Source organism: Vulpes vulpes, chromosome 8 (assembly GCF_048418805.1).
Source record: "Vulpes vulpes isolate BD-2025 chromosome 8, VulVul3, whole genome shotgun sequence".
Taxonomy (NCBI): domain Eukaryota; kingdom Metazoa; phylum Chordata; class Mammalia; order Carnivora; family Canidae; genus Vulpes; species Vulpes vulpes.
Genome location: NC_132787.1, coordinates 19932188 through 19956218, shown reverse-complemented (window position 1 = coordinate 19956218; position 24031 = coordinate 19932188). Strand labels below are relative to the sequence as shown.

General features: G+C 38.6%; 1 protein-coding gene and 1 pseudogene across 50 annotated transcripts in view; one reads left to right on the top strand and one right to left on the bottom strand.

Moving 5' to 3' along the window:
* PPFIBP1 (PPFIA binding protein 1) overlaps positions 1-24031 on the top strand; it is a 167085-nt gene that overhangs the window by 86635 nt on the left and 56419 nt on the right. For all 50 annotated transcript variants that reach the window (XM_025995054.2, XM_072765707.1, XM_072765695.1 and 47 more), the window contains one exon: positions 22759-22853. In XM_025995054.2, coding sequence (XP_025850839.1) covers positions 22790-22853 — 64 coding nt within the window. In that variant the 5' untranslated portion in view covers positions 22759-22789. The remainder of the gene's footprint in view (positions 1-22758; positions 22854-24031) is intronic.
* On the bottom strand, positions 20243-21066 carry LOC112917193 (small ribosomal subunit protein eS1-like; annotated as a pseudogene).

Below are 24031 nucleotides of genomic sequence, written 5' to 3'. Positions count from 1 at the left end.
GCTTTGTAGTAACTATTTTGACTGGGGATCTGTCTGCAGGCATTTTTAGGGTGTGTGTGTGTGTGGAGGGGTTGGGGTGGAGCTCATGTACCCACTTGACAGGAAGTTGGGGGGCAGTGGGTTGTGGGGGAGCAAGTTTAACTTTTCATAACTAAAGCCAGGAAATATTTTTGGCTGTGCGACAATGTGTCAGGAGTTATAAATAATTTCATTTGCTGTTTGGCAGCTATATTGGTGTTTTCTTTTTGCACCTAAAATTCCCTGTTTCATTTTTGTTGAAGCTAATGTAAACATCCACCATTTACAATTAAAGAAGCCTAAGAGAAATAGGTGAAAAGGATACCTTCCAAATGGGTGTGTGTAAAGCTGAAAAGATCTAGGCTGAAAAGAAAAAAGATAAAACTCATTGGGCTTGCAAAGCAAATTCTGTTAAGTATAGGCTGGGAAAGACATACTGATAGGAAATTATCCTGTAGTATATAGAGAGCACAAAGTACAGTGATGTTGCTTTAGAACTTTACAATCAGCAGAATACATTTAAGAAGTAGAGCACAGATCAGGAACCAAATAAGCCCTTCTCATTTTGTTTTGTCTTTGTTCAGGCTTAGGTCAGTGTCCTTTGCTCCATAAGCATTAATTTAAATCTATATTATCAAGATAGCAGTTCATCTACAGCAGGACTGGTCAAACCTCAGCATGCCTTGAAAATGCAGAGCCCTCTCCCCAGAGATTTCTAGTTTAAAAGACTACACATGGGGGTTAGTATCTGCACTCTTACTGTGTACTTGTAGTAGACTCCACCTTGAGACACATTCATTAGACTTTTATTAGGTTTTCTCTGTATATTAGGTGCTGTTGAATTCAAATAAAAGGCAGATCCCTATTGGGAACGTGCTACAGCTTGCAACGGGAGGCAGTACTCTAAGTGGTGCAGCTGGTATGAAGTGAAGAACTCAGAGCAGGAAGGCAATGCCACCCATTAACTCAGTGATATGGGCCAGATTCAGATTACAGGAGATGAAACTGGGTGTCCAGACATCTTGAAGGAGATAGTGTGGCTATCAAATGAGGAATGAAGTCACCTGGGAAAGGAGCTTTACTTAGAGACTGCAATTTTGGAGTTCCAAGGAAATTTTAACAAGAAAAAAGGATTACAGACATTAGGAAGCAACCATGAAGGAAATGTAATTGATAGTTGTCTGTCGTTCCTAAACTTGGGTGTGCATTAGAATCACCCAGAGGGCTTGTTAAAGCACTGAGTGCAGAGTCCCACCCTCAGAATTTCTGAATCAGGAGGTCTGGGGTAGGGCCTGAGAATTTTAATTTCTAACAGGTTCCTCTGCTCATGCTGCTTCCTCTGGGGACCATGCTCTGAAACTCACTGCTCTTAAATGAATTTGGTAACTTAATCTACCAAAAACTTATAGATGAGGATTAGAACACATTGTGGGGGCAAGATGGAGGACAAGATGCTGTCAGAGTGTTTTGTGACCTAGAACTTCTACTAGGTGGGGTCTCTTCTGAGATTTATTTACTCTCAGAGCAACTGGTCCAACCAGAAATACTCTAAAGTTGGGGAGAGGAATGTGATCATAGTGAATAATATGAGAACTATAGTCCTGTTACGCGTATCTAAAACTCTGATTAAAATTATATTTTTTAGATTTTATTAAAAAAGGATGGTGTATCATACTTTAGTACCAGTGTTTACTAGAAGGCATAGTAATCCATGGTTTTATGGAAGTCTGGACTCTTCAACACTGAACTCATGAGCTTAATCCCTCAAACTTGCTCCTACTCCAGTGTTCTTTACTAATGACATCATTGTCTGCCTAGTTTTTCATGGCCTGGGCTGGGACTCATCCTGGACATCATTCCTTCTCTTTCTCACTTTCAGCTCTGCGTCCAGTCATTCACAAAGTCCTGGTGATTCCATCTCCTAGCGTGTCTTGTCCATTCCATTGCCATCACTTTCTCTGTCAACCTGTACCTTCCACATCTTCTCTCGGTCCCTTCTGATGCGTTGTCTACATGGAAGTCAGAGAGAACTTTCTAGAAACACAAACCACATCTGATCACCCCTGTGCTTAAGACCCTTCACTGACATCTCTCTGCATTTGGGATAATCTTTAATTTCTCAAAATGGCCCCCGTCAACATCTCCAGCCTTATTTTGAGCCATGCCCTCTTTGTTCTTTAAACTCCAGTCCTACTGACTATTTCACTTTCTGAATTAAACATGTTTAAAAGCATTGCCCTTTGCTGAGGTGATCATGGACCTATATCCCAAGGGTATCCATGGAGAATAAGGTGAATGTAGTCCTAGTCCTGAGAGAGGTTTTGTACAATTAGAAAATGGTGGCCCTGCAGGCAAAATACAGCCTCTGGGCCAGAACAGACTGCATGAAATCAATCGCCAACGGCAGGGCACTCCGTGTAGGATACAACCTGCATAGCCAGAATGACCCTGACTCAAGATGTCGGTTGGTTTGCCTCCAAATTAAAATAGGTCTGTTTGTCCTATTTAGAAACAGAGTACTAGACAACTTCTGGAAGTCCCTGAAACCCTAGTGGTTTAGTAATGATTGTAAATATGAAAGGGCTTTTATCTTGAAGCTACAGAAATTGCTCTTTGCGTGATAACATATATGTGTCTTCCCAAGCCGTGCTGCTTGTTCATAGCTGTGTCTCATAGTTGAAGATCAGGAGTGATTTACAATCTAGAATGCCTTATCTGGGAAGCCTAGGTGGCTCAGTGGTTGAGCATCTGCCTTTGGCCCAGGCTGTGATCCTAGAGTCCCGGGATCAAATGCCACATCAGGCTCCCCGCATGGAGTCTGCTTCTCCCTCTCCATGTATCTCTGCCTCTCTCTCTGTGTCTCTCATGAATAAATAAATAAAATTTAAAAAAAATAGAATGCTTTATCTGCTAGCTGGAGAAGCACAACATTCTTTCATATGACATGTTTGCTCTTGTGAAAATGACTTGAAGTATTTGGGACCTGGCAGGAGAAGAAATGGGAGGGGACCTAATTCTTGCTAGGCGTGAGTCATCTTATAAATATCTAAATTGAGCATTTTATTAACCCGTTTCATTGTCGGTACAAAACTATTCATCAATCCTAGATTGCTTTGATGTACATGTTATATATCCACATGTCCTCTGCCAGGATTCTAGCATAAATCTCTCTCTGAACAAACACTGGATAAATATCATTATGAAAAATTTGCCTTTGATTTAAGGGCAGTTTTGTTTCTTTTTAAACTCTGCTGAATATTTATTTTTTTGTCTTTTTTTTCTTCCAGAATTATGGAAATGCCTAAGTAGTATTGGTATTGGGAGGGCAGTAAAGTATGAAAAACAACCACATATATTCAGTACCTTGTCATTTCAAACATTGATGGGCTCTTTTTGAGAGAGGTCATTCCCAGGTCTCTCAGTAGGAATAGTATTTGAATCTAGGAGCAAATAATTGCTCTGTAAATGTTTGTTATGATATTGAAATTGCATATATGCTGTATCCAATCGAAGTAGCTTATCACATTCATTCCTGGGTCATAAAGGCAGTGGTTGACTGTTGTCACTGAAAAGAATATAAACGTGGCCAGTACATTGTTGCCTAGAAAACTCATTCTTCAAGGTAGAGCTGCAGCGGGATTTTTCAGGCCATTTGAACTCTAAACTCCGCCTCATAGGTTGCCCTGTGCCTTTGTGACCCTGGGTCATCTCATCCCTGGCAGTTGGGTCAGTCTGCTGCTGCCACAGCCTAGTTGCTCTCTCTGGGCCTCAGCCTTTGTAATAGGTAGGGCTGCCAAATGCGGTACCACAAACTAGGTGGCCTAAACAACAGAAATCTATTCTCTCACAGTCCCGGAGGCCAAAAATTCAAAATCAAAGTGTTGGCAAAGTTGGAGCCTCCTGAGGGCTGTGCAGGAAGGAACCAATCCAAGCTTCTCTCCTGGCTGGTAGACAGCCATCTTCTTATGTTTTCCTATCCTCTTCTGTCCCTGTGTGTCTGTGTGTTCAAATTTCCCATTTTTATGGGGGTACTAGTCCTATTGGAATAGGACTTGCCTTAATGATCCCATTTCAACTTTACCTTATCTCCAAATGAGGTCACATCCTGTGGTCTTGGGGGTTAGAACCTCAACATATGAATTAGGGGGAGACACATTTCAACTCATCATGCCGCTTATAGTTGAGCCTCCATATAAATTAGCCTCAGAAATCTAGCTATATGTATTATGGCATCTTCTATAAATCACCAAAAGAAATCTGTAAATCAGCTGAATTTGAACTCCTCTTTTTCCAGTCCAGCAGAGTGCCTTACTGTGGGTGGTGCTGGTTTTGCAGTTCACATTGCACTTCCTGTCGTTCATTTCATGACACTTTAGATCAAAGTGGTGGGTAAAGGAAAACCAGCATGACAGCAGCATCATTAGCAAGAGGCCTTCAGCCACTCCCTTCCTACCAGAGCCGTGATCTATAGAATGTCCAACCCATTCCAAGTTCTGAGGATATAAGGTAGAACATGTTGATGTGTAGTGTGTTTTTGCTTGACACCTGTTTTAATTACATCATTTTTGCAGACCCTTTGTTTTCCACATAAGCCTGGTTTGGCTGAGTGGTTTTGATCCTCACAGGTCTCCAATGCTTTAGACTGTTTATTCTGAGAGCTTGCAGCTGAATTTTCTGAAAATCGTTGTGATACAATCCAGTGTTTCCTTCAGAGATGGAGATTTTTGAGCTGAAAGATGTCTTCCTTTTCTCCTCTGGGCCTTTCCCAGTTTCTGGAAGATGGAGGCATTTGCCAGGCCTTTGTCTCTATAGATTGTCAACCCCTGTCATGCTTGTTTACTCCATCTATATTCCCCATTCCCAAGTGTGTCTTGTTAGTGTGACTGTTAGGTATCTACTTGGACTTTTGGGTGTCAAGTCATAAACCATACTTCATTTCTCCTGGCCTAAGAGACTGGGACGGATGGGAGTTTGTTTCCCCTTCCTACTAAATGAGGTAGATTTTGTCTCTCTGCAAGTCTATTCTAAAATACCAGCAATCTGTTAGTAAAATTACATATCCTGCAGAAAACAGAATTTAGGAGTGTTTGGATACTGCATGGTGTCTTCAGTACCCATACTTCTGTAAGCCTGTAGCACTGTAGAAGCCACCAAGGTCAAAGGTCCTTTTTGACTCTTTGTGAAAGCTCTGGTAATCTTTACTATTTAGATGAAGTAGAAAATTATTTTTTTTAAAGATTGATTGATTTATTGATTTTAGAGAGTGTGTGTGTGAACAATCACCTGGTGGTGGTGGTGGAAGGGTGTTGGGGCAGCAAAGGGAGAGAGAGAATCTCCAGCAGAATCCCTGCTGAGCGTGGAGCCTGACACAGGAACACATGGCTCCAGCTCTGTCTCATTACCCTGAGATCGTGATCTGAGCCGAAATCAAGAGTTGGATGCTTAACCGACTGAGCCACCCAGGTGCCCCAAAGGTCAAAGTAGAAAAGTATTACATTTTTTTTTCTAAATACTGATACATCTATTTCCCTGAGATAAAAGGTCAGTTTTCTTTTCCTTCTTTACACAGCCAATGCTCCCTCTCTCCTTCCTGTGCTCCCCCTGTAGTGAATAACTTCTAAACTGGGAATTTCTCACAGGTGAAGGTTCTTGTTCAGCTTAGGGATTGCTCCTCTGCTTTTGCCAAGTCTCTTTAGGAAAGGCATCTCTTGGGGAATTCTCATGTAGAATTGGAAAAAACATATGCATCTTTCCTCCACCTGACCTCTTGGTGTTAACGAAAGATCTAATGAATGAAAGTCATTTTCTTTGCCATCCTCATAAGGGATGGGTTGCTTGTCTGAAATAGGTTTTTCTGACACTTGCTACCCCACCCCCATGCCGTGGACCACATGTTTAAACCAAGAAGCAATAAATATATGAACCATCACAGCTAGCCTTAATACATTGATTTCTATTCTAGAAGTTTGTCTCTGACTGGTTTCTTTTTCTTCATGGAGCTTGAGCTGATGTCATACCCAGGCAAAGGAAGGCCTGGGACCTTGCCTCTCCAGAGGCAACCATGTAGCTTGAAAGGCAGTCCTAGATTTGGATCAGTCCAGTGCCAACAACCAGAACCTCTTCATGGCTACAGTTGGATGCTTCCTGAGTGTGGTGCCTGGCTTCCCATTCGAGGAAATTCCAGAGGACAATAGAAACTCCCCAAGAAGCTCCAGTTTGAGCTCCAGCTCAAACTTTCCAGCATTCACCTGGTAACCTGATGTTTTGGCATTTGACCTCTTCAAAGAAGACAAGCCTAGGGGATACCACGTGAATTCCAGTTTCCCAATTGACTAAAGTATTTTCTCCAGGGAAGAGGATGTTTTAAAATATTTTACCTAGAGATCTGTAGTATCAGGTAGTAGTCCTTTGCCCTTGACATCGGCCCTATGGGCTAGTTTTCCGCTTTGGCTTATGGACTGTCCCTGAGTAGTTTTATCTCCCTCTGACCTCTTCTCTTTTTAGGGAACAGGGCAATGAAACGAACCCCCAGTTGCTTCCGTTGGGTAAATTACTACCCCTTCTTCTTTGCAAGCTTTGTTATAGCTGTTACTCAGACCTTACACCATAGATCTGAAACATTTCAAGTGGCCACTGAGGTTTCATTTCTCTTTCTATTCCCTGCAGAGATTTGTCTCTGGCATCTAATCTGTTTCCCTCTTGTCACTGTAGGAAGACTTCCTAACCTCTTTTAGCTTTTTTGCCTATACACTGAAGCTTCTAGGAAGTTAAAAACTGAGGAAGCTCCTGAACGGTGACACTCATCAGAGTCCTTGGCCACTAATGCTCCAGTGGTCACATTTGGGCAAACATATAATAAAAGTTATTTTCTGCTTTCAGTTCTCCTTTTTTTCCCCCCTATTTTCCTCCTTCCTCTATCCTTTTCATTCTTCCTTTCCTTTATATACTCTTATCTCCATTGTTTCCAAGTATAATGTGTAGGGTAGGAGATTTTTCATGAAGTGGACCTGTCATGAGAAATATTAATGGAACCCACGAAGGGTGCTCATCTCTTTATAAAGATCAAGTCAGTAGAAGGGGCATACACAGGAGATTCTCAGCTGATACCTGGCAGGGGCAGAAATCATAGTTACATATGCACTATTTATTGAATCCTTGAGATGGACTAGGCCCATACACAAGGCACTTCTCAACATCTTTGCAAATCATTTTCTAAACTGTAGAGACAGAGCTGCTGCTTTACACTGAAAAGATTGCAGGCATGTGTCCTGACCAGTGTAATAGAAATTAAGGGAGGACATGGGACTTCTGTCACCTTTGACAGAAATAGGATTCTTTTATTTCTTTTATTTAATTTTTTTAATTTAATTAATTAATTAATTTATTTAATTCTTTTATTTAATATGGTATTATTAGACCACCAGGGCTGGGTTTTTTCCTCCTTAGTTTAGTTGCAATGCACCCATATTCTATGGGATTTCTCTTATACTCTGATAAAGGTGGTTTTCCCCATCTTTGTTTTCAGAACCATTTGTTTTTCAACCTTTTTTTTCCTTTTATTGAGGTATAATTGACCATAACATTATATTAGCTTCAGATGTACAACATAGTAATTCAATATTTGTATATCTTGTGTGAAATGATCATCTCTTAGCAACTTTCCAGTATGCAATACAGTATTATTAACTATAGTCACCATCCTGTCCATTACATTTTCATGACTTATTTCATAACTGGAAATCTGTACCTTGACCCATTTCACATGCCCCTCAATCCCTTGCCTCTGGCAACCACCAATCTGTTCTCTGTATCTTTGAGCTTGGTTTCATTTTATTTTTTGGCTTTTGGTTTTTTGGGAGGGGTATTTCCACATATATGTGAGGTCATATGATATTTGTTTTACTCTGACTTATTTCACCTAGCATAATTTCCTCAAGGTGTATATACATCGTGCTTGCTTCATACATGCATCTGTTAATAGACACTCAGGTAGTTACCCTGTCTTGGCTATTGCAAATAATGCTGCAGTGAACATGGGGGCACATGTGTCTTTTTGACTTAATGTTTTCAGTTTCATTGGATAAATACAGAAGTGGGATTCCTGGATGATATGGTAGTTCTATATTTCATTTTTTGAGGAGCCTCCATTCTGTTTTCCATAGTGGCAGCACTAATTTACATTCACACCAAAGGTGCATAAGTGTTCCTTTTTCTCCACATTCTCACCAGAATTTGTTATTTCTTGTCTTTTTGACTCTAGCCATTCTGACAGGTGTAGGAAGGTCTCTCATTGTAGTTTTGATTTGCATTTCCCTGATGATCAGGAATGTTGGGTTTCTTTTCATGCACCTGTTGGCCATCTGTATGTCTTCTCTGGAAAAATTTCTGCCCATTTTTAAAATCATGTTTTATTTGTGTATGTATTTTTTTTTGCTATTCAGCTGTATGACTACATATTTTAGATATTAACCTCTTATCAGATATATGACTTGTGAATATCTTCTCCTATTCCGTATTACTCTTTCATTTTGTTGATGATTTCCTTTGCTGTGTGGAAGCTTTTTGGTCTGATGTAGTCCCACTGGTTTAATTTTGCTTGTCTGTGGGATTTTTTTGAAATTATGAGATGAGTAGATGGCAGGCATCCTGGAGTGGGGAGAGGGTAAAGCAGTATGTGAGGACCATTCATTTCAAGGATGTAATTGTGAAGAGTCAGAGCTAGGTCTGTAACTTATGAAGGGTAAAGGGAAGGATCTGGGTATTTTTTGCAACAAGCAAAACCAACAAGGTTTTGTCTGGGATTTTTAGGTCTGGAAGATATTTGACATTTTATTAGTTGAGCAGGAGGGAATAGGTGAATGGAAGACACTGAAGATAGAAAAGAAGGAGGGAGTAGTTGTTTAAAAAGCTGGGATGAGATCAGTAAAGGTGGCAAGTTTTCTCCCCTTCCCCTCCCCCCCCCCTTTTTTTTTTTTTAAAGATTTTATGTATTGACTTGAGAGAGAGCCAGAGAGCACACAAGCAGGGGAAGGGGAAGAGAAAGAGGGAGAAACAGGCTCCTCACTGAGCAGGGAGGCCAACAGGGTGCTGGATCCCAGGACCCTGAAATCATGACCTGAGCCAGAGGCAGATGCCTAAGTGACCAAGCCACCCAAGTGCCCCAAGGTGGCAAGTTCTCTTATGACAAAAGGCAGGAATAAGCAAGTAAGTATACACTCAGATAGAGGAAAGCTCCCTGGGATTCTCTGTATGTTAGGGTATGAAGTAATCTAACTGAGATTAAGCATGGGCAGGAATAAGTATAAATTAGGGGAGAATTTTGTAGGGATTCTTAGAGCTAGCCGCCATGAAGAATGCGATAGGGAGGGAACTGATGATGGGTACAAGGATTGCTAAGTTAACAGTAAGTGCCCAGTCAAGAATAGATACCAGGCATTGGAAGCAGAACCAGCCTGACTTTCTCTAGCAGTACTTGCTATGGCTGAATCACAACAAAGCCAGGAGTTTCATAAGGAAAAAGACATTCTGATACTATGTGACTTTCTAGTAGAAGGTAGGACTTGAAGCATCCTGAGATTAGAATGATTTAAAGACATTCAGTATACATGGTATAAATAGCAAAAATGTAAAAACTGAGTATATTGTTTTTTTGCCTTGTGTTTAAGCTCGAGCAAGCACCATATTGTCCAGTCATATAGAATGTCAACTTTGGGCTTGCCACTTGAAAATAAGACAGACGCTGTACCTGGCTAGGGAAAAAGGCTATGTCTCTGGCAAGTGGGCTCACTTAACCAGGTCTATGAGATGGACTTTATTGGATAGCAAATGCAGAAATTGGGGGTGTTCATGTGAATGAAAATTTCTCAGTGCCTGGAACAGTTTCTGGCACATGGCAGGAATGTGATAAATATTCTTCGATTAAACATATATGTGTGTGAATGAATGTATGCATTTATCCATGTGATTTTTGAAACAGTAGCTCTACCAGATAGAGTAAAATATGAAAAATCCTGATTGCATTAGTCATTTGGTAGCCCTGCCCTAGCCATTCAACGTATAGTTCTTTCTCTCTTGATAGGTATGAGTTGCCAGAACTTTTATTAAAGTGAAAACCAAATCTAGATTGATGATCTAGGACACAAAAGAACTAAACAAGTTGATTAAGGTACCATTCTTTCCTTTTGCAGTACGCTTTATAGCATTTTTGGTGGTGACTCATGAGTAATACTGTGTTGTTGGATATAAATGGTTATTCATTTATTTATCAAATCTTTACGTGAGCAGGTGTGTCCTGAGCTAAACTTGGTAGAAATTATTGAGTGGCACCTTAGTTCTTAAAAAGTGCAGTCAAGTAGAGGTAACATTCCCTGGACCTAGTTAAGTGAGCCTACCTGCCAAGTACAGCATCTAGTAGAGATAAACAGTGGTTTCCTATGGTAGCTGGTAATAGAGATATTTTTTCTTTAAAAAAAAAAGATGCTGTGGGAGTGTTTGATGTCATGATCATGAATTTTGCTTGGATAATCTGCCGTGACATATAACTTTCATGTACAAGATCTGGGTGTTTCATCAGGCTTTAGTGTAAAGGACAATGAGTGAGGACTCTCCATGGGTGATCATTTTGTAGTTGTTGCTTTCTTCCTTTGGTGAATAGTGGAAATACTTGTCATCCTTGGGGTTGGGAATGGCAGGATAGACACCTCTAAATGGCCACTCCATCCTTCTACGGAGTAGGCCACAGCCCTTGAGTCCTTTTTCCCAAACACTGTATCAAATTGTAATAGCTTTTCCATCAAAACATATGCAAGGTGATAAAAGTGTTGATATCTTGTTGGAGGTGTATTACATAGATGTGTGCATTCATCAGAACTCATCAAATTGTACAGTTAAGACCTATGCATTTTATTCTGTGGAAATTCCCCATCCCCTCCCCCCAATACAGACTACTGCAGCTTTCCCTCTTGGCCTTTGTACTAGTTGTTTGTTTGGGAGCTCATGGGAGCTCTCCCTATATATCCATGCAACTTTCCTCTCACCTCTTACCAAGCTATGACCAGTATCACTTTATCATTGGGGTCTTCCCTGATTATCATATTAAAATTGTGACTCCCTGCCATTCCCTTGCCTCACAAAGAGCCATCACAGTGTATAATTCAGAGCATGGGCTCTGGGCAGGCTCAGTTTTATCACTTATGAAATAGGGATAAATACTGTATCAGTGGGGTTATTGAGAGGATGCAATAAATTAATAGATGAAGAGCACTTAAAACAGTGCCTGGTGCGTGTGGTAAGTTAAAGTCAACTTAATTCTTCTTCCTATTTAAACTATTTGAAGGGCCCCTGGGTGGCTCAGTTGGTTAAGCATCTGCCTTCAGCTCAGGTCATGATCCTGGGGTCCTGGGATTGAGCCCTGTGTTGGGCTCCCTGTTCAGCCATAAGTCTGTTTCTCTTTCTCCCTCAGCCCCTCTGCCTGCTTGTGTTCTCTCTCTCTCTCTCAAATAAATAAGTAAAATCTTAAAAACAAACCTATTACTCTTAAGTTTATTAATAAATTTTTACTTTTTTTTTTCCTTACTACTATATCCTCATCACTTATAATTGTACCTATAATTATATAGGTACTTAAATAGTGTTCAGTCAGCAAGTGAATGAGCAAATAGGAGAGGGTTCTGTGGACTTTCAGGAGGCTATGGGATTGGTTGGGGCAGGGGTTGGCAAACTTTTTCTGCAAAGGGCCAGATAGTAAATACTTCAGGCTTTGTGGGTTACAACTACTTAGATCTGCTGCTGAATGTGAAAGCAGCACAGACGATACATAAGTGAATGAGTGTGATTCTAATGAAACTTGATTTACAGAAACAGGTAGGGAGCCAGAGTTGGCTTACAGGCTGTAGTTTCCCAGCTCTTGGGTTGGGAAATAATTTTTGGTCTTGCTTTCCTGATTCCATTTACCCTTCCCCTAAGACGTCTCCCATTGCAACAGTTAGTGCTGGTCATTAGATCTGAAATAGAAGTAGTTTGCAAAGCATTGTATTACCTATTAATACTTGGCTCAGTATTCATTAATTGTACAAAATTTCCATATGTCTTAAGATTTTTTTTTAAAGATTTTATTTATTTATTCATAGACACAGAGAGAGAGAGAGGCAGAGACACAGGCAGAGGGAGAAGCAGGCTCCATGCAGGGAGCCCGATGTGGGACTTGGTTCCGGGTCTCCAGGATCACACCCCAGGCTGCAGGTGGCACCAAACCGCTGCACCACCGGGGCTGCCCATCTTTTTAAGATTTTAATAGCGAATAGCAATGTTAATATATTTTGTACTTTCAACTGTGTCATTTCAGGACTCTGGTTGTAATTTTTTTCTCCAACAGCTGAGGATATCTGTACTGCTAATAATGGCCAGAAACATATATGCTATTAATGAAAAAGTTGACATTCTACTTAGTAAACAGCCAACAGTGTAACTCTTAATTGAAATAGAAACCAACAGAAATGATCCACTAGACAGTTTAGTTTTTAAAATTATTATGGAGTCTTATTTCTTTACAAAACTGTTCCCTAGCCCACAGTTTTTGCCACTCTTTCCAATCAGTGTGGTATGCTGGCAGGAGTCTACCATTTTTAAATATGGTATATTTTTAGCCATGTTGTATGAGTGACAAACTATGAAATTTTAGCATGAACTGTACGCCTTTATTGCTATAATTAAAACAGTGGATCGGAAATTATATGTGTTTGCTGCTATGGTGCATCATAATCAGACATATAAGTTCAAGTATATGACTGCCATTGATATTACTGTTCTATAACCACAGTGTTTTTTGTTTTACTTCTGAATTTAACCTTATGTCAACATCAGGGCTAACAGCTTTCCACTTGCCATTTAATTATGTTCATCATGTGACATGTGTGCAGAGAGAACCCGAACCATACTCCCCAGTTGTTAGGGTTCTCTTGCTCCTTGTGTTGTCTGTGCTCTGTGTCCGTGATCCATGGCTGTAGTTTCCAATCAAATTACTGTGTTCACACTCCCAGGATACCTGCTCATTGTGTTCTCCAGAGCAGTGCTTCTCCATCCAACCTTCTCTGGTAAAGGACCAGGTTTTTTCCCTGTATTTCCAATTCATCATGAATTGATTCTTTCTGCAAAATTCAATTTTAAAAAATTGGGTGGGCCAGCAAAATTATCACCTAATGAAATAATCATAATGAGGCCAAGTTGCTATAAAATTTTCTAAATAATTTCAGTACTTAACTCCTAGTTGACCAGTAACAGTGAACCAGCTCACAGACCACATTTTAAATCACATTTATTTATATATATATATTTTTTTTTATTTTTTATTTTTAAAGATTTTATTTATTCATGAGAGACACAGAGAGAAAGAGAGAGGCAGACGCATAGGCAGAGGGAGAGAAGCAGACTCCATGCAGGGAGCCTGATGTGGGACTCAATCCCAGGTCTCCAGAATCAGGCCCTGGTTCGAAGGCAGGTGCTAAACCACTGAGCCACCCAGGCTGCCCAATCACACTACTTTATTTTATTTTATTTTTTTAAAAAATTATTTATTTATTTATTTATTTATTTATTTATTTATTTATTTATTTATTTATTTATGATAGTCACAGAGAGAGAGAGAGGGGCAGAGACACAGGCAGAGGGAGAAGCAGGCTCCATGCACCAGGAGCCTGACCTAGGATTCGATCCCGGGTCTCCAGGATCGCGCCCTGGGCCAAAGGCAGGCACCAAACCGCTGCGCCACACAGGGATCCCAATCACACTACTTTAGGGCAGTCTTTCTCAAACGGTTTTGAACCAGTGTAAGATACACTTTCTTACATCAAGATACTATACATATGCATGCCTGCCCCCTGCCAGCCCCCCTTCCCACCACACTGAAACCACAGGAATGTCAGAATGTCAGCTACCTAAAGGTTGAGGTATTTTTCTTTTTTTGCTTGTCTTTTTTACTGTTCTGTCTCCAGTGCCTGGCACATGGTTGGCCTTCAATCAGTATTTATTGCATGCAGATGTGTATAAATACAACTGAATCAAAAGTTTCACAGAACAATCCTTAACCTTTTCTTCTTGTGAGACACTCTGATGTTTTCTATCTTGTTCAAATAAATGTTGATTGCAATCTGCTAAATTTATTTCATCACAGGGGTCATGACCCACAGTTTATAAAACACTCCTTTGGAGGGTACTTGTATTAGACAATGTGTCCGTCCCTCCCTCTTAGAGCTTTGAGTAGCTATTACCCACCCCACACTCTGTAGGTGAGAGTCTGAGTCTGTCATATCCCAGAACTGCTTACTCAAAGCTAAAAGCTAGGTTGATAGACCTGGAAGGGACCTAGGAGACAGATGAGTCCCCTAAGTTTGGGACCTAAGTTTGCAAACTCTTATAAATAACACCATCACAAAGGATTTGGTTTATCTGCATTTTGAAGAGTGTGAAAATTCGTTTTGTAAGATTATAGGTGATAGCAACAATCAGTTTTATCCAAATTTATCTTAAAAGTCAGGGTGAGGAGACAGGTTCTCGACATAAGCAGCTCAGAAGGTCACATTCTCTGAAACACATAGGAGAAAATGTTTACATATTCTATATTTAAACAATATATATAAGAATCTAGGAGCTAGAATTGTTCTGACAGAAGTGTGCCTGTTCGAGGAGCCACTAAAACACAGCACCATGTTGCAAACATGCTGTCTACCACATGAGACAGAGTGCAGGCATCAGAAGTAGTCTCTGTTCTCCTGGAGCTCACAGCTTAGTCAAGGAGACGTATTACAAAATTAGGGCTCATGGACTCATGCCCAGGATGCTCTGAGAGGAGCACCAAGGCCTTGGCAGCAAAAATGCCTGAGCTGAGTCTTGAAAGTAAGTGTCCTGGGTAGGAGGAAGGGAAACTGGGTGATGTGTCAAGGAAGGCATGTGATGGAATGAGCATGGGTGTTAATATGCAACTCTTAAGTCACTGAACTCTACCTCTGAAACTAATGATATATACTATATGTTAATTAATTGAATTAAAATAAAATTATTTAAAAAAAGAAAAGAAAGTAAATGTCCCAGGGGATACGAGGGTGGTCCAAGCAGGGAAGCAGCAGCTTTCATGACCACACAGAGATAAGAGAGCAGGTGTATGTTCAGGTATGTTGTGCAGCATGACAGGAGCAAGTATGGGTGCCTTGGAGGTAGTATGTAATTTGGGTTAGAAGCTCATGAGAAGAGTCAAGGTTGGTAATCCTAGTCAGGGCTGACTGGCTATTTGATAAATACCTGTTGGGAACAACATGAGTTATGGGCTCCAATCTTACTTCTTGAGTGACAGAGGACAAATTCATAACTTCGTCTTGTAGTCGTAATAGCTAATAATAGTAGATAAGGAGAAATAGGACATTCTTTCACTTTCTCACAAGATCTTCAGATTTACTGATACTTAATATAATCAGTTTTTCAAATAGCAGCATTCCTTTATTGAAGAAGTAAAGGATCTTGGCTTATCCTATGCATGTTTTTATCAATTTCCTTGCAGTCATCATTCCTTAATATTAATAGCATTGAGCTGAGAAACTCATTTCCATTTATCTTGTCCTGTTTTTCCTTGCTGTTTCATTTCTCTGAATACTTACCAACTTTGCTCCATCACCTTTTGTGGCTCTTCATTTTAGTGAGCAAGAGAATTAATTTTCGCTAAGGTACAGTCATTAATACTTCCTCTTTCATGCTCTGTTTTACAAATTCTCTGTGAGAGGCCATTCCATTTTCTGAGAGTGTGTTTTTGTTTATGCAGGTGCTTAAAATAAGTATTTTCTTATTTGCTTTGTAAATATTTGGTGAGCCCTTGGTGTGCTTGAGGTCAGGATAGAAAAATAAAATATTTAAGACAATATATCATGTTCAAGGGTGCTTGAAAATCCTATTGTCTATATGGATGAAAAACAAATATTTTATTATGGAAAATCTCAAATACATAAAAGTATCCAAAGAATAGTATAATGTTACCCCATGTACTTAATCACCCACCTTCAACAATTATCAAATCATGGTTACTCTTGTTTCATCTATATCTTTACCCTTATCCCCTTCCCCTTTATTATTTTAAAGAAAATTCAAGATGTATCATTTTACCAGGTAATGTTTTGCTAATAATCTCTAAAATATTAAGAACTCTTACAAAATAACTCTTATAATTTAAAAATTAAAATAATTCCCTAATATCATCAAATAGTGTTAAAACTGGGCAGCCCCGGTGGCGCAGCCGTTTAGCGCTGCCTGCAGCCCGGGGTTTGATCGGAGACCCTGGATCAAGTCCCACGTCGGGCTCCCTGCATGGAGCCTGCTTTTCCCTCTGCCCCCACCCCCGTGTCTCTCTGAATAAATAAATAAAATCTTTAAAAAAAAAATAGTGTTAAAACTTTCAATTATATCATCAATATTATACTTTACAGTTTGACAAATTTTAGTATGTATTTTGAAACAGTAGATATCATGCCTGCTGCCAACATCCCCAGTCTCTTGTTTTCAACAGTTCTCATGACTTTGACCTCCAGTTCTTACCATGTTGCCTTTTCAAGTGATTCTGAATTAATTTTCTATGGATGTTAGAGCAGATTGGAGGTGAAAAGGATTTGAACTAATATAGTAGAGAGGAGAGAAAGTATGTGATGACAGATACATAACAGAGAACCAGAAACTAAGGAGGATTGCATAAGAATCATAAAATGTTGCAGACATAAGGACTTAGTAGTTGAAGTTTAAAGGGAAGAGAGTTTTTGGGTTGAAACCTGAATTGCTTATTCAGAGCTGTTATTTTTGGATCAAAAGAAGCAGTGACTGGGGAGAGGCATTCTACCCTTGTTTACCTTGGTAGCCAGTTCCAACCTCATCTTGGGTGGAGCTTGTTCTAAAAGGAAAGATGGCCTCTTATGCTCTAGCACAGTGATTGAGTGTGCACCATGATTACCTGGACAGCTTGTAAAAACTCAGCTTGCTGGGCCCTGCCCCTAGAGTTTCTCATTCAGTAGATTTTGGGTTGGGCTCAAGGATTTGCATGTTAACTAGCTCCCAGGTGATGGTGCTGCTGGTCCAGGAACCATACCAAGAGAACCACTAATTAATTGTCCTAACATCTCTTCTGGTCTTTCCATTTTTAAAAACATGTTATCTTTGCTAAGACTGTATTGCTGCATATATTGGGAATCATTGTATAATTGATTGATGTCCCTAGTGAGCATCTTGCAGGGAAAATTGATGAGAAATCTGTGGGTAATGTATGTGAAAATACATTGTTTTCATAATGGCCACATAATAATATGGCACTCTACCAGCCTAGTGGAATATTTTTAAACATTCTCTCAGTAAAGAGATTTCTTCTTCTAACTGCCTTCATCTCAGTGAGTTGTATCTGTCTGTGGGCAAGAAATTAGAAGTTCTCTTTCAAACCTAAACATTTTTAGCTAAGGAAAGCTGAGAAAGCTAGGACAAATGTCCTTTTTTTTACACAAGTTTAGAACAAACTTAATAATTTTCTTAGTTTTTTTTTTTTTTCTTTTTTCACAGAGAGACTGGGCAGCTAGCCCGCCCTAAAGCATCAGTTAGCAACCCAGCAAAAAGCGTGATTTTTGGCCAACTCTTCAGCCACCACGCCCATTGCTAGAACTTTCCTTAATATTTTATCCCATTCAAATCTGCTCTAAATGGGTCCTGACCAAGCTGGAAATATACACAAAACATGCTTCTATTGGGTCGTCTTTTTTTATCCTCTACTATAATACGTAATATATGAATGTCATCCCCAGGAGATTGCTTTTCTAAGACTTCTCTCAACTTATTTTTATTGAGTCATTGAAATAGGAAACCACTAGACTGAGGACTCCTGCAAACAGAACTGATCTCTGTTTAAATTACCCAACAAATAGGGCTTTAAGTTTGGGCTATGACCTTAAACCCAAAACCCACTCCTTTGTTGTGGTAGTTGTATTTTCTGGTACTTTTCCCCCTCACTCATTCAAAGAAGTATATTATTGGCTATTTAGAATTCAGAAATGAATTTGCTATTGTATGAGAATTATTGGATGTTGAAGGTTTAATTTTCTAAATGGTTTTGTGCCCGCTTGTGCCCAGCAGGTTTCTGGGTAAGCGAAGACTTGGAGCAAAGGGAGTTGGGTATTATGAGTCTTTTATTTTGGACCTCAAGTATCTAATTGGATTATTCATTATCCTTGTTTTATGACCTCATTATAAGTCCATGCATTTCCTACTTATATTAATCCATTTATTTAGCTCATTTGAAGACTACAATTTCATTTTTAATAACAGTCTTTATTCCTAGTTTTTAAAATTTGAGATGAAATTTACATACAGTGAAATGCATACTTCTTAAGTGTACGGTTTGATGAGTTTTGACACATGTATAAACTTGTGTAACCAACTATTTAGTCCGTTTATTGAACAGGAATTCCCTCAGGATCATTTGCCACTTCCTGCAAGTAACTGTTTTACTATTTTCTATCATTATAGATTGCCTGTTCTGGATTCATATAGAAGGAATCAGTATAGTTGTTTATGTCTGGTTTCTTTTGCTTAGCATAATGTTGCATGTGTCAGTAGTACAGTCTTCTTTATTGTGGAGTAATGTTCCACTATATTTGGAATAATATTGTATTAAGTATGTAAGGATATCCAGGGAAATCTTCCTCTCAGAAATTTTTTTGGAGATATAGGAAATTCTTTTTAGAGCATAGGATTTTTCTGAAGCCTTTCCATTTAGCCTTTCTATTTTTAAAAATACTTTGACCCAGCCATGAAAGTTGACATAGTTTTATCAACACAGATGCTCATTAAATTAGACTGCCTCTAAAATAAACTCAAGCCACCGGCAAGTCAGAATTTTAATAAATCTGGAAATTTTATTTTAATATTAGTACTTTACCACTTCAATTTGCTGTTCTTATTTTCTGCATAGTCCTTTGAAGTCCATTTGGAATATATTGTCCTTGCATATATGGACTATCCTGATGAATATAACACGTGGACTTGAAAAGAATATATATTCTGTATTTGGATGTTTTCTTATATAAATCAAATTGGGTCAGGATGGTTGATGATATTGTTCAAATCTTCTGTTATTAAGGGTTTTTTTTTTCCTACCTTGTACCTACCTTTGCCATTCCAAAAGAGGATTGAAAATGATAGATGGGACAAAACAAAAAGGACAGGACCATACGCTTAAATTTAACCATATCAAAAATTACATCAAATATAGTGACTTAATTTATGTAATTCTCTTTTAATTGTGTTGGGCTTTGCCTTATATATTTGAAAGCTCTGTTATTAGTTGCCAAAATGTTTACATTTTTTATGACTTCCTGATTAACTGACTTATCATAAAATATCTTTCTAGTAATACTTCTCAATTGAAAACCATTTTTCTTACAAATATAGCCACTCTTGCTTTCTTAGGCTTTCTATATTATATGGTATTTCATTTTGCATCCTTTTTCTTTATGTTTAAAGCATATCTCTATTAACAGGGTCTTTTTCTTTTTTAAGCTAGTCTGACAATCTCTGGCTTTTAATGGTGTTTATTCTGTTTGTTTTTAATGTAATTATTTGTAAGATTGAATTTAAATGTACCATCTTGCCATTTGATTTCTGTTTCTACCACCTGTCCATTGCTCCATTATTGCCCTCTTTTGGATCGAGGATTTTATTAGTATTCCATTTCATTAACCTAACTGATTTTTTTACTGATCTTTTTGTCATTTTGGTGGATTACATTGTATATTCTTACCACAGTCTACCATGAATTAGTATTAAAAAACATTTTTGTGTATAAGGTAAGAAACGTACCGCCTCTCCTCTTTAAGCCAATAAAATTTTGATATTTCATGATCCTTGCTACTCTCCATACAATAGGTTAGGGAGTGCCCACGGTTAAAAAGATGTATAAACATGAATCAGACTACCCTATTGAATTTGCAAACCCTTCCAAACTTTTGGCCCTCTCTTCCTGTTCATTTTTCTTCCTTAGCACCTACCACTTTTGTGATTTTAAATACAATTTTATTGACTGTTTTGCTGTCTGTCTTCCCCTTTCTGTTACATGCAGGCTGCTACGTGATAAGTATAGAGATTGAGATAAACATTTATAAACACTTATTGCAATTTAATATTCTTATTTATTTATTTATTTTAAACATCACAAATATGTTTTTATTTGTCACCATTAAATGTCTGAATTTTAAACAGATTCTTGGACTGGTGGTTCATATCCATCAGCTCGTTCAACTTTAGCACCGGTCTCATCCCCCGTAGCTTTTCCAGAACTATTACCTTCACCATGAAGCTCCATGAGTTTTCCCAATTCAAACTTGGGCTTCTTCAGCATTTTTACTTTTCTAACAAAAACATCATGGAGTGGATAAATAGACTGCCAAGCTTTTTCTATATCTTTTCCGATGCTGTCTGGAATCAATTTATTGACCACTTATTTCAAGTCATTTGTTTGCACCTCTCGGGTCATGATTTCCATCATCTTTTTCCGGATTTGGCGGACCTGTTGGTGCTGAGTGTAAGAGGTCTTCTGAATCTGATTATTGTGTTTTTTAGTAAAACCAACACAAAATAGACGAAGCAAATAACCATCGGTAGTCTTTACATCAACATGAGCTTCAGTCATGGTCTCCCATTTTTTGACCATGGAGCACATTTTGTCACCGGTAAGATCCATGCCATGGAAATTAGGCAGTTTTTGCCCTGCACATCCTCAGTGATTAGCTTGAATTTCCTAAATGCAACTTCATCATTCTGCAGATCAGCAAGGCTAACTTCAAAAACGCGACCCTTGAGACCATCAGATGCAATTTTGGTTCCTTGAGTTCTTGTGACTAGTGTTTTTCCAATATTTCTTATATTGAACATAGCTGGTGCTTTCACATCATACCAATCTTTCTTAGAAAATGGATCAACCACTTTCCTCTTGGCTACCTTTTTGCCGCCTTTCGTAAGGCGCTTGTTCTTGCCGATTGCCATGGTGCTGCTGTGTCTAATATTCTAATTTATTAAATGAAGAATTGGAAATTAAAAAACAACTGGTTCTTCACCACTTTGAAAACCGTGGTCTAGGTTCTCATGCTTCTATGTCATAGCATTTGAAAGGCTAACAGAGAAGAAATACATAACTACCTATCATGAAAAAGTGTTTCTGCTGTACACAAATACAATTGCTACCAAAGATGAATATTTTTCTCATTTAATGAGGTGAGAATTTTTCTAATATGAGCATTATTTTGTTTTATTAGCCATCTTTATAGCTGAGCCTGGTTTGTATCTCTTTGTGTTATTTATATATTTATCATCATATCTAGAGCTCTTTGAAGTGCTACTTTTGAAATGAAAGGGAATGCAAGCCACTTAATTATATGAAATTCAGGGACTGCATGGCCTTTGGCTTAAGCCTTTATGTTCTCAGTTGTCACTGAGTTTTGAGTTTTCATCTTGAAATGTGACTATTAAATTTTCTCTGCACACCTCTCTGGACTGTGCAGGTAAATACTTGAGAATACCTAAGTTCTAACCTTTTTTATTAACTCTGGACTGTGCAGGTAAATACTTGAGAATACCTAAGTTCATAACCTTTTTTATTAACTCCCTAATTTCTCAGTGACTGTAAACACTTGCCTTGAGTATTTTTGTTCTGTAGTTTTTCCACTAAAATGGTTGTGATGTTTTACAACTTCTGAAGTTAAGTTCTGGGAAATCTTAGACAAAATCTCTAAAAACTACAAAATCAAAGTATTATATGGCATTTCATTAGAATGAATTTAGAGTAGAGAACTGATCCAAGAAGCTGTTTATCAGAACTGTAAATATATTTATAAAAGTAAAGTGGTGAGACCTGGCTGCTTGGAAACAGTGGGCAAAGTTTTCTTTTAAACAACATACCCTTAATTTCCCAGATATTTGCTACACCACACTATCTGCAAAGTATCTAGGGCCTTATTCTCCTTTTTGGGAAGAATTTACAGGGGTGCTTAGTCTGGTACTTGAAGCGCCTTAATTAATAGTCTTGACTTTTTCTTGTTCATAATTAAATATGAAGAATAATTTCAATACATTTTTTGATAAGTAAAAGAATGAGTAGGTTATGTCATAATTTCAGCATAAACCTATTTTTCAGATAAGATCAGATAAACAAATTTAATGTGTATTATAGTAGAAGTCAAACAGACATAGGTTAAAACCTGATATTTGCTATTTTATTTCCATGTAAAAACCAACAAACATCTTTGACATCATCTATGTAATGAAGACAAATTTATTCACTTTATTGGGTTGTTGTCATGATTAGGGATTATGAATATTTATGTAAGTGTATGGAGACCACTGTAGGCAATTGTACATGGTAGCTGTTATATTATGAAATACCACTGGTTGTGTGTGTATGTGTTTAGTGTATATGCTAGTAAACTCTTTTCTTAGACAAGTCTTATGGTAAATTTTTATACAGAAAAAAAACTAAAAGCAAACTTGAAAGAACAGAAATTGTGTGGGTGCAGGAAGAAAAAAATCTCATCTACTGAGCATTCCTAATTTAGCTCTACTACTTCAGAAAGTCTCTTTCCATATCTGACATCTAGGTGGGGTTGTAATTTAAAGTTATCACACTTGTCAGGAAGCATGTGCGATTTAAATGATATAATGGTAACATCATTGTTTTTTCAGATCTAGGTTGGAATTTACCCTTGACAACAAAATGATGAGTGATGCAAGTGACATGTTGGCTGCGGCGTTGGAGCAGATGGATGGAATTATAGCAGGTAATCTGTGTCCTCTGAAAGATGGAACCATGATATTTACTCTGTGTTCTTGGCTTTTTCATTCCAACTCTTCATAAAAGAGTTACCCTTCCACTTTCTTATTTTCATTTGTTGGCTGCTTCTAGATCCCCCATGGTTTCATCTTGGTCCCTCTTCATTTAAAAAAAAAAATATATATATATATATATATTTATTTATTTATTCATTCATTCATGAGAGACGGGGGCCAGAGGGAGAAGCAGACTCCATGCAGGAAGCCTGATGCGGGACTCAATCCCAGGACTCCAGGATCACGCCTGGGGCCGAAGGCAGGCGCCAAACCACTCAGCCACTGAGGGATCCCACTTCTTCTCCATTTTATACCAGTATTACTCTCAAGCTTTATTTTAAAATGTCAAATTCCATTTCCACCCTAGGGTTCTGATTCAAGGATAAAGAAATTGCATCTCATGTGATTTAGGTGCAGCTAGTTTGCGGGCCACACTTTGAGGGATACTGCTGTACCCAGTAGCCACAGATGTTCTGGTTTGTTCCCTTGAATTCAACATTCATGTTCCCACCAACCACTCTTACCTCTGTTTACCCTCTCAATTCTCTGCTAAGCTTTTGGTCCCTAATTGCCAATCAAATATATCTCCTTTGAAATAGCCTATATGCACATCCATGTCATCACATAAAGCTTTGAGCTCATTTTCTTTACTCAGAAGCCTCTCCTACTAGTCTTGTCTAATTTCATAACCTTCCATCCACGCAGTTTCTTAAATAGAAATTTAAGTCACTCTAGACCTTTGTCCCTCATAGTCCTGCTTAATCAAGTTCTATCACTTTTACGTCCCTTTAAATTCTACCATTCCCTCTTATCCCCTCTAAAATCTGTCCTTAACCTCTGCCTCGCTTTGTTCCAGTAACCCTCTCCCTTGGTGTTCTTGACAGTCTTGCTTTCCCACTCTAGTCCATCATTCTCTAGACCACCAGGATTTCCTTTCTAAAACACAGATTTGGTCGTATTACTCCCTTGTTAAGAATCTTGAGCAATTCTCTGTTATGGAAGTGGAGCAAAGAGATAGTATAGACCATGACCTCCTTTTTTCTCCTCATGACCAAAGGGACTGACCCATAGGTGAACTTTTCAGGTCCTTTTGGTTTCCCAAGGTCAGTGGCTGCCTAAGTTCTCCTAA